Below are 15,890 nucleotides of genomic sequence, written 5' to 3' on the forward strand. Positions count from 1 at the left end.
CCTATCAATACAACTATAAAATTATAATTCTCTGAAGCCTGGCTTCGTTAATTAAAAGACTACAAACCTCTAGCTGCCATCTTTACCTCACAGTGAAAGGCATCTGGGACCAGTTGGCATCACAACTACAGTTGAAGTTTAGTGACAGATGCTGTTTTGTCTTGCAGATAATGAACAGTTGGCTCGATCAGGTACAAATTGCTTAGAAAACTTAGTGATATCCAGTGGAGAGAAATTCAGTCCCAAAGTCTGGAATGAAACATGCAACTGTATGCTAGATATATTCAAAACCACCATCCCACATGTGTAAGTGCGATGCCCTTGCTGCGCTTAGTCCTATGTTGGACATCTCAGCTCCTGGTTGCCTTTATGTTGATCATTTCCTTCTCTCCCACTCCTTTAAGTTTGCTGACATGGAGGCCTGTGGGGACAGAGGAGGAGTCATCAGAAAAGCACTTGGTAGGATTTTATTATTTCTTCCTCTCTTCTTATATCTTAATAAAAGATCAGTTTTTAGTCTGTGTAGTTTGCATTTTTGATGGAAGTCTGTAAGAAAAGGTTATAACATCCGAAATCTATACAGGTTTATGACCATTTTTTACAAAGTACAGGAGAGAGAGAGAGAGAGAGAGAGAGAGTGTGTGTGTGTATACACGTTTTTTTTTTTTTACAAAGTACAGGGAAGTTTTTTTAAATCTTCTCACCTAGTAAAAAGCATAGTTCACCTTTCTAGCTTTCTCCTTTTATATCTCTGCATGCCTGACAGACCCCCCACACAATCACAATGAGTTACTTGACACATTTTAATAACATTGTGGTCGTTCTTCTGTGTTCCTAATATTCTTTGACAATAGTCTTTTCAGTAACCTTTCTAGCTAACTCTCTCTAGAGTAGACTGTTAGGTCAGTTCTGGTATTTCTGTTATAAATAGCACCTGGGAGGGATTATCTGTGTTTACTACCCTAAGTAAGCTGTGCTCTCCTTGCCACCAAAGAAACTGTAGTTCTTATTTTTTGTGTGAGGACACATAAAGAAGCTCTAATTAAAATCTCACTTTATAATACTTTGGTTTACTGGGTACTAGTGGGGGAAGGTTAAGTTATTAACATATACCCAAATAACTATAAAACCATTAGTTTTTAAAAGGCATTTAGGATATAACAACCTAAATGTGAAGCACATTATTTGGATATTTTGTTTTTTAATTCTGTCTCTTACTATCAGCTGTATAAATAACCACTGCATTACCATTTTTGAACTTGATCTAATTAAATTATCACAGTCATCTTAAGATCATAATGTATAGAGAAATGTCAGAAATAGCTTAAATTTAAGCTGGGCCATTGGTATTGAACAGTGACACCTCTACTCAGGCACTGAAGACAAGTGAGCTCTGTGGTGTTCTCTGGTTTCATTCAGGAAGTGGATCTGGACCGCCAGTCTCTAAGCAGCATAGATAGAAATGCATCCGAGCGAGGCCAGAGCCAGCTCTCCAACCCAACCGATGACAGCTGGAAGGGCAGACCCTATGCGAGTAAGATCCTTTTTTGTTTTGGTTTGTTTTGGGTTTTTTTTCTTGAATTTATTTTAAATACATGACACAGTTATGTGATTAAAATATTGAGAAGGGCAAATGGGATATTCCTCCTTACCCGTGTCAGCTGTGCTGCCAGTGACTTTCTGGAGTCATTTTGTTCATGTGCCAGCAAGCACATGTGTGTCCATTGACATACATGCACACAGACATAAGTTCTCCTCCTCTCCTTTTTATATGAATTACAGACTAGTATGCATCATTCTTTGCTTGTTTAGTTTATCTTAGAGCTCATTCAAAATCAGTATATGAGTGGTTCAAGGAGTAGAGCGCCTGCCTAGCAAGTTATGAGGCCCTGAGTTCAAAGTGCTACCAAAAAAAAAAAACCCACAAAATCAGTACATAACATGTTTTCATATTCACTGTTGCCTTGTTATCTCAATATATAAACGTATCTTTAGCCGACTGCTGAATTTCTGTTATTTCATTAAATTAGTAACCATTTACTGCTACAAACAGTACTGTTCTGCATAACACAATTCATATGACGTTAGTTTACGTAGTAAATTTCAGAAGTAGGGCCTGTGGGTCAGTGGAGCAGCGCAATGTCTCTGGACTGCTGTGCATCAGGGCTGCGCTGATTTTCATGATCTTGGGAGCCTAGAAGACATTTGGCCTCTACGGTGGCTTTAGTTTGCAGTTTCACTCTCCTCATTCTGGCTGGGACTGACCAGCTTCCTGTGTTTAGGAAGCACTTATATTTTCTGTGGACTCTGCTCATGTCTCTATTCTGTGGTGACTGCTGATCCTTTTTTATTGGTGTGGAGGAACACCTTATGTATTAGAAATCCTATTTCTGGATACAAGTTTCAGACAGTAAAGTAATCTTTACTTTTACCAGTTTGTCTCAGTATTGCTTACAGTGTGTGTTACTGTTTCCCATTTTGAAAAATAAGTGTATCAATGGTAATATGCTAGACACTGTACCGTGTTTCACTTGTGTGATCTCACTTAAAACTCTTGCTAGTCTTTAGGGAGAACCTGTTGTACATTTGAGTGATCTGGGGCCTAGTCAGATATGACTTGCCAGTATGTAGTAGAATTGGGATTCAGACAGCTTTTGGTAGAATGAAGACTCAGAACTTTAAAATGTCCTTGTGGTCTTTTTAAATTTGTGCACCCCATTGTCTGCATAGCAGTCCTACTGTATCCTAGGTGTGAGCACTGAAGTTAATTTCTGAAGCAGCTCAGTAGACCAAAGCAATGTGGGGTCACCATTATCTTTTGAAGGAATAAAAGTAGTCACCCTTGAAATGGTACAAAGGTCCCCTGCTGGGCTGATGCATTTAATAACTGCTGCACAACCAGTTCCCTCCAGTGACCAGAGGTAGAAGGAGCTGTTTCTTCCTCAGCTCCAGATAAGATGGTTATTTGTAGGGGTGCGGGGACAAATGCACATTCCTTTCAATAAGAGAATCCATGTCACTGCAACTGAGCTGACAGTGGGGCAACCAAATGCCCTCTTCCCCAGGGGAGCAACAGGGTCTGGATCCCGGGCCCTCTGTGAGTATAGACATCTGGCTACACTGGTGATATGAACAGGGAGGTTTGAGTATAAGAACTGTTCACCAGACAAAGGTTGCTAACCACTAGAAGGGGATAAAGGAGCCCTCTTAAGACACAAAACGGGTAATGCAGAAAGCAGCGAGGTTAGACAAAGTGACCCGGAAACTAAGAACTTGGAAGAGCTGTTCCTGCATGTGACTCAAATGGGAGATGCTCCTCAGAGAGGCTTGCTGCTGCAGGACCATGACTCCAGTGCAGAGCTCTTCTGGAATAGTAGCCCATGGGTGACAGAAGCTTGCTTGGGTACACAGCCTGCAGTCAATTCCCTCGCCTTCTTCCTGACCAGCTTATTTAATTGAACTTGCAGTCCAACCCTGTGTCCCATCCTTGCATCTTTTGACATACTGTATTGTCTGCTTAAATCTTACCCATCATCTGTCAATGCATGGGAGCAGTGGTTTTGCTCATTGTAGGCATTGCTATGTTGCTGCATCAAGAATTGTGCCAGGAGCCGAGCTTGGTCACATATGCCTATAATCCTAGCACTTGGGAGGCTGAGCCAGAAGGATTATGATTTGGAAGCCAGCCTGGACTATTAAGTGAAACCCTATCTCAAAAAGAAAAAGAAAAAAGAAAAGAAATGTATCAAGGCTCGGGGCATGGCTCAAGTGTAAAGTGCCTGCTTAGCAAGCCAAGAGGCTGAGTTCAAACCCTGATACCACCCAAAAAAAAATCATGTCAGGCCCATGGTAGGAGCTCAGTGAACATTTACTCAAAATTGACTGATTCATTATTAGGGTTAATCTTTATCATCTAATATAGATCAGAAACTGTTTGCCAGCCTCCTCATCAAGTGTGTGGTCCAGCTGGAATTGATACAGACCATTGACAACATCGTGTTCTACCCTGCGACCAGCAAAAAGGAGGATGCAGAGCACATGGTTGCTGCCCAGGTAATGACAGCAGGCTGGGAGGAGAGGGGGAGATTCTCCGCAGGAAGCTTACTCAGCTCAGCTGGGCTTGGCTGTCCAGAGCCCATCCTGCTCATCTTTATCCAGCCCTGCATTCAGGGACATTACGTTGGTCACTTGAAATTGGCCACATGGAACTTACACCACAGAAAGCAGGAAACACTAGAAGCCAGGGCTTCCTTCCTTCTTCCTTCCCACACACTTGGTGTACCAGTGCACTGCTCAACTGTTACCCCGCTATCTTGGTGCTTGAGAGAGTACTGTTTATCACCAAAACTATTCCATGTCACTGGTGTACAGTTTAACCATAACTGAGAGGGGCAATAGGTATGCAACAATCCCAGTTTTATCTGGACACCATGCTGCACAGATCTAGCACTCAGAAGGCTGATTGAGTGTTCAAGGCCAGCCTTGTCTCAAAAAGCCATTAACAACAAAAAAGATCCCAGCTTTTCCTTCACAAAGTGCTTTTTTTTTGTCTGTGCAGATTTCTATATATAAGGGATTCTTGAATTGCATGCTCAGAGTTTTGAAGTATCCTTTCACCATGGGTGGGAACCTAATTGCCTTGGGGGCTGCTGCCCTGAGTGAGTGAGGTGGGCTGGGTTGGGGCTGCATCCATCAGAAACCTCTAGCCAGGCAGCACTGGGTTGCTATTGTGGGTAACTACTGTGAACAAAACACATCCCTATGCCCAGGACCACCCTTTCTTGTGTTTATTTTTTATGTGCAATTCGGTGGTTTTTGTATATTGACAAAATTGTGCCCACATTGCCACTGTCAAGTTTGCAAATATCTTGATGACTGTAAAAATCTCAGAACTGCTATGAGATCAGCAGTTACTCCCTTCCCCCTCCTTCTATACCCTGGGAACCACTAATGTATTTCTGTCTCCCAGGATTTGTCTGCTGTGAGCCTTTTATGTAAATGCAATCATACAATATGTGAGCTTTCATGTGTGGCTCCTTTAACTTAGGATAGTGTTTTCTGGTTTCATTCATGTGTAACAATACTTTTTTTTTTTTTTCTTGCAGTACTGAGGTTTGATTTTGGGGTCTCCTGCTTGCTTGGCAGGTGCTCTGCCACTTGAGCCTTGCTCCCAGCCCTTTTCTGCTTTAGCTATTTTTCAGATAGTCTCAGACCATGATCCTCCTATTTATACTTCCCTGTGTAGCTGGGATGACAGACATGCACCACCACACCCAGCTTCTTGGTTAAGATGGGGGTTTTGCTAAATTTTTTGATCTCTGCCTCCTGAGTAGCTGGTATTACAAGCATGCGCCAACACATGTCACCCTCATTCTTTTTATGTATGGCTGAATAACATTCCACTGTGTGGATATACCACATGTCATTTATCTACTCATCAGTTGATGAACATTTGAATTATTTCCACTGTCTGGCTGCTCTGAACAATCCTCTCCATAGTGACACATGGCTGTAATCCCAGCTACTTGGGAGGCTGAGGCAGGAGGATCGTGCATTCAAGGCCAGCCTGGGCCATATGTAGCAAGACTGTCTTTAAAACGAAACAAAATAGTACTACTATGAACATTTGTGTGCAAGTTCTTGTGTGCACATAGATCTCTTGGTTATATTCCAGGAGTGGATGGAATTGGTTATCACATGTAACTCCGTGTTTATCTTTTTATAAACTTGCCAAAGTTTGCAGTTTTGTCTGCAGTAGCAGTGTAAGGAGGTTCTGTTTCTCCACACCCTCCCCACCAGTGGGTGCTGCCTTGCCTTGTGACGATACCCGCCCTATGGATGGGAAATGGTGTTTGACTGTGGTTTTGACTAGAGTTTCTGTAATGAATGACATTGAGCATCTTGTGTGCTTGTTATTTCTTTGAAAATGTCTATTCAAATAAATCCTTTGCTTATTTTTAAATTGTTATCTTTGTTGAATTTTAAGAGGCTTTATATATGCAACATATATAATATGTATTTGATAGTCACCTATCAAATATATGATTTGCAACTATTTTCTCCCATCCTGTGCTGTCTTTTCAGTTTCTTTGTTTCTTTTTTTCTTTTTTCCTTGGCAGACCTGGGGTTTGAATTCAGGCTTTACTAGGCAGGCGCTCTACCACTTGAACCACTCCGCCAGCCCCTTTTCAGTTTCTTGGTTTTGTATCCTTTAGAGCACAAAAGTTTTTCATTTTGTTGAAATTCCCAAGGCTCCTGTTTTTCTTTAGCCCCTTGTGCTTTTGATGTCAAATCCAAGAAAATATGGCCTAATTCAAGGTCTCTGAGAGTTACACCTGTGTAATAAGACTTTTATAATTTTAGCTCTTCTAGGTCTGCATTGCATTTTTAAAAAAATGTTAGTGCTTAATGAACTTCCTTCTTCTGTGCGACTTTAGCCCACACAGTGTCTCCCCGCCCTCCTCACCACCAGCATGCACCTCCTTAATCTTCCCCTCACCTCTTCTGCTGAAGAATTTGCCCTTCATGATGATGGTCTGCTTAGGGAGCTTTCCCTTCCCCAGAATTCTACAGTAGTTCTAGGACGACAAAAAAGGATTTACAGTATACCACATACACCACAGCAGGAAGCAACTCGCCAAAGGGCATGAGGAAAGAGGCTGCCAGCCCATACTTTCTGAGATGCAGATGGGCATGTTTCTGATCAGGGCACTGACTGCCTCACTAGGGAGTCAAGGCCATCAGACTCTGAGAACTCTAGTATACTGGACAAGTTTTTTAGTTCTGTGTTTCTGATGGGAGTAGGGGTCCAACTTCCTTTTTTGGCATGTAATATAGGGTTGTCCCAGCACCATTTACTCCAAAGTGTCTTTCTTTCCTCAGTGAATTTTACTGGCACTAGTGTTAGAAATCACTTCACCGTAAACATAAAGGTTTATTTCTGGACTTTACCTTTCATCCTGTTGATATGTCTTATCTTTAGGCCAGCAGCACACTATCCTGCTTATTGCAGCTTTGTAGGAAGTTTTGGAAGCTGGGAAGTTGCTTTTCCAAGATTGTTATGCCACTTCTGTATCACTTCTATTTCCATGTGAATTTTAGGATCAGCTGTTAATACCTGCAGTGAAGTTCAGTTTGAGAAGGATCCCATTGAATTTAGAGATCAGTTTAGGACATAGTGCACAGTCTTCCTCCTGTGATCTCTAGATGAGACATCTCAAGAAGTATAAAATCCCCGATCACAGCTCAGATTTTAGGCAACATGTTCAATAAAATTTTCAATCATTTCATACGTTTTAAAGGTTTTTCTTTAGCATTTGAAAATATGATCATTGAGTTTATCAGTTATCACATCACCATTTGGGCTTTGCCTACCAATTTCCTTTACTTCTTATGCTTGGGATGTGCATAAGAAATATGCACTTTGTTGCCCTTGAATTTTTGTGTGTGTGTGTGTGTGTGTAGTACTGGGGTTTGAACTCAAGGCCCACACCTTGAGCCACTCTACCAGCCTTTTGTGATGGGTTTTTTCAAGATAGTGTCTCACAGACTATTTGCCCAGGCTGGCTTCAAACCACGATCCTCCTCATCTCTGCCTCCTGAGTAGCTAGGATTACAGGTGTGGGCCACTGGCTCCCAGTTTCCTTTTTTCTTTTGGTAGCAGTACTGGTGTTTGAACTCAGTGCTTTGCTTTTGCTAGGCAGACACTCCACCTCTTGAGCCATACCTCCAGACCTTTTTTGCTTTATTTATTTTTCAGATAGGGTCATTTTTGCCTGGGGCTGGTCTCCAACTGTGATCCTACCACCTATGCTTCCTACATGGCTAGGTTACAGGTGTGTGCCACTACTGCCCAACTTGTTTGTTGAGATGGGGGATTCTCACTTTTTGCCCGAGGTGCCCTTGAATTACAATGCTCCCCATCTCTGCCTCCTGAGTAGCTATGATTCTAGGTATGCACTGCCACACCCAGCAACTGATATTTTTTCTCATTTTTCAATTTATTTTTAAATGAAAAGAGAAAATGCAATCCTATAGTGAAATACTTGGGACTCACACATTTCTGGTTATGCAGTGAAGGCACACTGACATTGACCACCAAGCCCACTGCCATGCAGCATCTCAGGACATGCCTTCATCAGCCAGGGCTGTCTTCAGTGGAAACAGCTTAGGGCATTGGTAATCAAAGTGCATTTTATAGAGATCTGACCTCTGGAGAAGCGGACTGCCTTTGCCATTACAGTGCCCAAACCATCCATCGTCTTTACTTAGCTGTCTTGTCCTCTCCCTCCAGCAAGACACACTGGATGCAGAGATCCACATCAAGACAGAGGACCAGGGCATGTACAAGTACATGTCTTCCCAGCACCTCTTCAAGCTGCTGGACTGCTTGCAGGAGTCCCATTCGTTCTCAAAGGCTTTCAACTCCAACTACGAACAGCGGACTGTCCTGTGGAGAGCAGGTAAGGCCACAGCAGATAGGCTTGGTGGCCACACTTGTCACCATCCTAGATCACAGAGTCTTTGGGAGGCTTCTTTAATTCTCTAAACATAGCCAACTATGTTTATGCACTGATATGAGAAGAATGCACTCCTGTAGTGAACTACCTGGACAGACACATGTTATGCACCAAAGGGAGCGCTAGCAACTCTGACACATTGGCCGAGCCAAATATCTAGAAATAACTTCCAGGGTATTTCTGTGCTACATGCTGGATAGATTTCATCCCAGGGCCAGGAAACTGCCTGGCATGCAGTAGGTTCTCAGAAGTATTTGACGAAAAGGCAGATTGAAAACTGGAGAACTGAATTCATCTTTCAAGTCATGAAGTTGAACACTAACTTAGAGTTAAACATGGTGGTGAAGTGTGGTCAGCCTGAGACAGAAAGCATTCTGTGTTTCCTACGTCTGTGGGGTGCTTGTTCGTTTCTACCGCCAAATAGTTACATACTGGAGTATATGTATATATACATATGTATATTTATATATGTATATATTTTCCCCCCAAGGGCAGTGGTAAGATTCTCATTATTTTGAACTTTGCACGTAGCAATCATCTTTAACCATTACTTTAATCTTCTCCCCAAATGGCTGTTTTAATCCACAATTAAAGAGTATTATTTTTTTAGCTGGGCACTGGTAGCTTAATCAGCATAATTATAAGCGTAAACCAAGGTACCCAGTAGGCAGAGATCAGGAGGATCGCAGTTCAAAGCCAGCCTGGGCAAATGGCTTTCAAGACCCACAAAACAGGGCCGGCAGAGTGGTTCAAGTGGTAGAGCACCTGTTTAGCAAGCATGAAGCCCTGAGTTCAAACCCCAGAACACCAAAAAAAAAAAAAAAGTATAATTTTTTTTTTCCCTGTGGCTTTAAAATATCCATAGGCTTATGTCTTTGCCTGTAATAAGGTCTCACTTGTAAGGGTGGGCTCTACCTTCCTTTGGCTGGTTGGTACTATTGTGTATTAAAAACTGCATCATCCTGTGTGCTTTGTGGAGGGAAAATCCTGCAATTTAGAAAAGAATAGAATTCTTAAGAGCTGTTACCTTGAGACAGAGATAAAACTATTGACTTTCCTAGCCAATATGTAAGTCTAACTGGAGGAATCAGGTCATCTGTACAGTACATACCTCTGCAGTCATGACCTCCTTCATCTGAAACCACAATGAGCTGTGTGAAAGCTGTGAGATGTTGCAGTATTCCTAAAGTAACTAGATGACCGGTTCCCACCCAATGTCTGCACCTTATCCTGGCAGAGTGCCGTACTTATGTGACTGTCTCATCTCTAGGCTTTAAAGGCAAGTCTAAACCCAATCTTCTCAAACAAGAAACCAGCAGCCTGGCCTGTTGTTTGAGGATCCTGTTTCGAATGTATATCGATGAGAACCGCAAGGATTCCTGGGGTGAAATACAGCAGCGACTTTTAACGTAAGAACATTGGTTTCCCTTTCAACTTCATGTCTTTCATTCACAAAATACATCAGAATTGGAAAGAATAGAAGAAAAATTTGTACACACTGAAACTCCACAAAATCTATGCCTTCTGCTTGGTGACTCCTCCCTGAAGAAAGAGGGCATAGCCTCCTATCCCACTCTTGAGTCCTCCCTCAAGCACAAGATACCAGCAGTGAGAAGTACTCTGACTGCTGAGTCCACAGGTTACAGAGAAGTCCTAACTGTGGCTGGCACCTGGGACATTGGGCAGGTCATTGTCCCTTCTGGGAGGAGGTCCTTTTTAGAGCTGCTGCATTCATTCCTTCATTCCAAGAAGGAATTAGAATCACATGGATGAAGGAATTAGAATCACATGGATACCGGGATGTGCCTGCCTCAGTTATGCAGAAATGTACTACTGGGGGAGATAGAATACCAGGCAGAAAGCCCATCGTGCCACCTGCTTCCTAGGCATCACTAAAGTGCTAATTTTTTAAATTATTATTTTAATGCTGGGAATGGAACCCAGGGCCTCTAGTATGCTAACCACACAGTGGACCACTGAAGTACACCCTTACCCCTGAGCCTCCTTTTACTACTCCTTGAAGATTTAAAAACAGTAGCATACTGTACTGGCAACCATGTTAGTAAGTCAGAAGTCTCCTGGACAGCTGATGGGCATGTACAGTGAAATCATTTTTCCTCAAAACAGGCAGTTATATACCAGGAACCTGAAAAGGTTCATTCTCTTTGGCTTAGTAATTCTATTATGAAATACACTTAAGAAAATACATTGGAAATATGAACCAGGATTCCCACAGGGAATATTCGTTGCAGATTAAACTTTTTTATTTTTTTGGTGGCACTGGAGTTGAACTTAGGGCCTCTACCTTGAGCCACTCCACTAGTCCTTTTTTTATGATGTGGTTTTTTCGAGATAGGGTCTCAAGAACCATTTGCCCGGACTGGCTTCAAACTGCGATCCTCCTGATCTCTGCCACCTGAGTAGGTAGTGTTACAGGCGTGAACCACCAGCGTCAAACTCATGATCCTCCTGCCCCAGCCTCCTGAATGTTGGGATTACACTTGTGCTCCACCGTATCTTGTTCATTTCTTAAACCAAACCGACACGAGAAGTACTTACGTAGTCTCTATTCATAAAGTCTCTCTAAAGGAATGTACTTAACTGTCAAGATTGTAGCATAACAGATTTCAAAGTAATAGCAATTCCATGTGATCATGAGAAAAGAAAGACAGCTGTATAATTAGCTAGAAATCATAAGCCTTCTGGGCGTGTGCTACATTGATGAAGCCCAGCCTTAGCCATGAGCCAGGTGAGTCAAGCTGTCATGTGGCACTTATCTCATCTGATGCTCACAGTAGCCCCCATTTTACAGCTGAAGCAATGAGGGCTCAGTGATGTGCCCATGATGGCACAGCCATGGTGGGTGCTCAGTGAGTGCTCATTTTGAGAAACAGTACGTCTCCCCCAGGGTGCGTCTGTGATGCATTGTCTGATGTGCCTCCACCTCTCTTCATTCTAGCGTGTGCAGAGAAGCGCTTGCCTATTTCATCACAGTGAATTCTGAAAGCCACCGGGAGGCCTGGACGAGTCTCCTGTTGTTACTTCTAACCAAAACCCTCAAAATCAACGATGAGAAGGTATGGACAAGTAGAGTCTTACCTCTCTTCTAGGGTGTTAAGTCTGGGGCTTTTCACTGGGTTCTCTCTGGATGATTACATAATTAGCACCATTCTAGGTGCACTGCAGACAGGTTAATTCATTACAAACACTAGGTGCTTTCAGGTGTAGGACTTTATCTCTGGAAGAACCCCAGAGAATGGTTGCAGTGTCAGCCACAGGTGTGGCTGTTGGGGACAGTTTGGTGATTTTTAGCGCAGGAAGGGAAGGTTGAGATTGTGAAACCTTGGTTTAGGTTAGGAACTTGCTTTATAAAATAAAAGGCTATTGACTTCTGATAGTAAGACTATCCTAGTATTCAAAGAAGTAATTAAAATAGGTTTTAATGTGGAAACTTTTTTTCTAACAAGTTTCTAATGGTAAGAAAAAGCATCAATATTATAAGAAGTTTCAGGGTGAGATGAATATTTACTAAAAATTGATGTAAAAAGCCGGGCACTGGTGACTCATGCCTGTAATCCTAGCTACTTGGACGGCCGAGATTGGGAGGATCACAGTTCAAGGCCACCCTGGTCAAATATTTCACAAGAACCCATCTCCAAAATACCAGAGCAAAATGGTCTAGGGAGTGGCTCAAATGGAAGAGCTCCTGCTTCAGAAGTGGGAAGCCTTGAGTTCAAACCCCAGTCCCATGAAATTTTTTTTTTAAAAATATATTGTGTTCCATTTAAAAAAATGCAAAAAAAAAAAAAAAAAAACCCCAAAAAACTAGTTCCATTTGTAACTTTACGTCTCTGCTTTCTCCTCAAGTTCAAAGCACATGCTTCAATGTACTACCCCTACTTGTGTGAAATTATGCAGTTTGACCTGATCCCTGAGCTTCGAGCAGTTCTGCGGAAGTTCTTTCTACGGATAGGTGTCGTATACAAGATATGGATTCCAGAAGACCCATCGCAGGTACCAGCAACACTGTCATCCGTGTGGTAGCCTTGGCCCCATGGGCCACTGCTGGAGCTCTGTAGAACATCCGTCATGCCATTTCTGCCTGGCATGTCTTGTGGGACACACAGAAACTAGGAGCCACCCTCTTGGATCTCAGAGTAGCCAAGACAATATGACCTCTACACTGGCCGCAGGAGCTGTGGTGTTTCATAAACTTTTGGACCTAGTAACACAATGGGTGGGGCATCTTCTTCAGCTGTCACTCATCTTACTGATTAAACGGTCAGACATCACTGCAGATGCCACCTCTTCCTAGCAGAGTCTCATGACTGGCTGTAAACGTGTTGTCAGAGGAAGTCACTCTCCTTGAAAATACTGAACATAGCTGTATAGGTTCATGTCTGTTAGAGAGTACATTAATAAAATTTCTTGTAACGGCTACCTGCCACCTAAAATATGCTGGTTTTTTTTGTTTGAGTGTTTAGAGACGTTTGAGTGTTTTTGTCAGTTACAAGTCAGCATAGTTAGTTTGGGGAAAGGTAGGGAAAAGAAGGGTCATTAAATTTTATGTTTTGTTAATGTCTGAGTTATTTTTAAAGTATTTTACAAAAAGGTATTAAGATTTGATTGAAGGCAGAATTTAGTAATTTAGAATTAAGAACTTGCAACATTAAAAGAGTAGTGCCTCATTGCTTTCCCTATTTTAGAAACTTGGGAAGAAAAAGTCTATAGAAAAAAAGTACACAGTTTAATGAAGATGACTAGTCTTCCTGAAGTATTTGTGGATGGGTGTTCAATGAAAATTTCCAGAATACACTGTCCATCTCACACACTGAAATTTAATATATGAAGTAGTCATGAATATGAAGTATTAACTTACCCAGAGTTCATTTATCTTTGAGTAAAGCTTTTTATTTTTACCTCAGAGAGTGAGTATACTGGTGGTTAGTATTGCTGTTTTGCACAGTCCCCATTAAAGGGACCTCGAGAGAAGGTAGTAACTATGTGTGAGACACATCACTCCTGTGACCTCAGCCACGAGTGGAGCCAGCATAGCTGAGCTGTGACGATGGTAGGCAGTGGCAGGCAGTGGCACTGCTGCTTATTTGAGCCGAGGGGCTGAATTCGTTGGCAAGATGAGATTCTGGGCCCTTTGCTGACTGGTACAGTGCCCTGAACTGCAGTAGAGCAGAATGCTGGCATTGCTTGTATGAAAGCGAGCCCTGGAAGTGTGCCCAAAGCCCACAAGCAGCGTACTTGGAAGCTTCATTGATTCTGAGTCCATGAGAAAGAAAACATGCATTTCATTCTCTGCCCTCATCCGTGGCTCACCTTGAGCAGCACTGAGCATCAAAGTGCCCCACAGAGAGTGCTGGAGACATTCAGACTTCCACCTGCATCCTTGTCTTGTAACTTGGGTTGTATTGATGTCAACTCTGGTGCCTTAGAAGCTAGTAGTTTGGGAATTTGTAAAATTAGATGTTTTTTCTTTCTAGAGAAGGATTTCTGGTGCTTTGCTTACCAAGAGACCAATTTCTTACCTTGTTTTTTTAAAACAGCCTTGAGAAATGCTGGTTTTGGCTGGTGGTACCCTCATTTATGTTTTTCTTTCCCCAAAAGTGTTTTAATTTCTCTACCAAGGAAGAAAAGCAGGTTTAGGTTTTTATTGTATTTGTATACATAAGATGAGAGTGGCTATATAATTTTAACAGGAAGGGACTATGGGAGAACATTTTACTGTGAATGGAAAATGTGAGTACATTTGACTGACTTGTCCTGGAATTCATTCCATCTTTATGCTACACCATGAATCCAACATTCTAAGACCTGCTGCCTTGTACTGCTGTCTATCACACCTCATCACGTCCATCAGCACTGATATTTGTACATGCTCATTGATGAAGTGTGTCTTTTTTACTGCTGCATCCCCTCTGGTGACTTATTTTGTTCATGAGAGCACTGCCAGTGTCCTCCTACCTTCTCTTTCATTTTAGCCTCTTGCAAATAGGAAATGTGTCAGTCCATTGTATTACTTGGTGAAACATTTGGGCTTGAATTTTTTAATTTTGTCTTGTAAAAGATTTAATTTTCTGAATGAGGTGTTTGAATTATATCCACAGTGGACCTTTTAAAAACTGGATGTAAAACCAGGGTAATTTTTCTTGTCAGTGGACAGCAACAAATAGGAAATCCTTTTTCTCCACTAATAAGCCATTCAGCCTAAATTCTTCTGTGAACAAATGTATTCTTTCTTATGGCAAATGTGGCATGAGCCACTGAACACTAGTGAAGAGCATGTGTGTAGCTCTCCAACATTGAGCCGGGATGCTGTTTAGGGTTAACTAAGTCACCGAGGGAATGGAGCATTTCCAAGGCCTTATTTTTTTTCTCAGAATGCTTTATGTGTTGCTTTATATGTACTGGGTCTCTAGAGAAGTTTTTGTTACAGAACTGCTGCTTTGAGCAATTTTTTTTCTCTTCGTTTTCTGTTAGGGAGATCACCAGCTTGGCATCTTAACAACAAACAGTAGATGGAAATTTTATTTCCAGTGTGCACCTTTAGCATCAAATGCGCCTTTTCCTTGTACTCCTCACGTACAACCAAAGAACATGCATTTTGAAAATTGTATAATAATATCTGAGACACAACATTTTCCTCTGACAGGAGACAATTGTACAAAATGAAAAAACCCTAACCATTTTTGTTGTTTTGTGATTATGGCTATATATTTAGTTGTCTTTGTAGTGACTAAAAGACCTGCTGACAAATACAAGTGTCACCGTCTCATCCGAATGTTTGTTGTCACGATGCAAATGGAAGGATATTGGTTTCAGTGGAAGCTGGATCCTTCTGAATTCTGTTTCACTCTCTGCATTAAGGTAGACATAGCCTGAACCGCCTGAGTGACATGAAACCCTGGAGTTTGCTACCAGCAGCTTTGCAAGTTTGGGAAATAAAGAAACCAAAGCTGAGCATTTTGAAGAATGAATATATCTGGAGATCCTTGCTCTCAAAAAATGACACTCACCAAAAGTGTAGTTTTTCTCAGTGTTCTAATTTTTTAAAAATTTTACCTGCATATTCGCATCAAATATTTCTTTATGTGCACAATGTATGTTTTACCTCCTTAAAATGCCTAAAGGTTAGTTAATAGTTACTTTGGTTTAATCTATACACAATGATTAAGTGCATTTAATATTGGTAATTTAATAAAAAGCATTCCTTGCCCAGTGGATGTATACATTTTTTGAAAGAATAAAGCAGAATTAGAAATGCTATGTAAAGTTTTCTATGTAAAATTATTATGTATAATACTGTTAAAATATCCCATGCTTTGATCAGGTGGTAAATCAATAAAGTTTTAAAAAGTA

The 15,890-nt window shown here is 41.6% G+C and overlaps 1 protein-coding gene across 4 annotated transcripts in view; it reads left to right on the forward strand.

Annotated features, from left to right (window-relative positions):
• Arfgef2 (ARF guanine nucleotide exchange factor 2) overlaps positions 1-15,890 on the forward strand; it is an 83,483-nt gene extending 67,593 nt beyond the window's left edge. For 3 of the 4 annotated variants that reach the window (XM_020169944.2, XM_074074952.1, XM_074074953.1), the window contains exons 32-39: positions 168-306; positions 405-459; positions 1,420-1,534; positions 3,923-4,053; positions 8,294-8,462; positions 9,790-9,928; positions 11,479-11,596; positions 12,387-15,890. In XM_020169944.2, coding sequence (XP_020025533.1) covers positions 168-306; positions 405-459; positions 1,420-1,534; positions 3,923-4,053; positions 8,294-8,462; positions 9,790-9,928; positions 11,479-11,596; positions 12,387-12,563 — 1,043 coding nt within the window. In that variant the 3' untranslated portion in view covers positions 12,564-15,890. The remainder of the gene's footprint in view (positions 1-167; positions 307-404; positions 460-1,419; positions 1,535-3,922; positions 4,054-8,293; positions 8,463-9,789; positions 9,929-11,478; positions 11,597-12,386) is intronic. The other variant, XR_002212805.2, reaches the window with a different exon arrangement.

This window comes from Castor canadensis, chromosome 5, assembly GCF_047511655.1.
Source record: "Castor canadensis chromosome 5, mCasCan1.hap1v2, whole genome shotgun sequence".
NCBI classification, from domain to species: domain Eukaryota; kingdom Metazoa; phylum Chordata; class Mammalia; order Rodentia; family Castoridae; genus Castor; species Castor canadensis.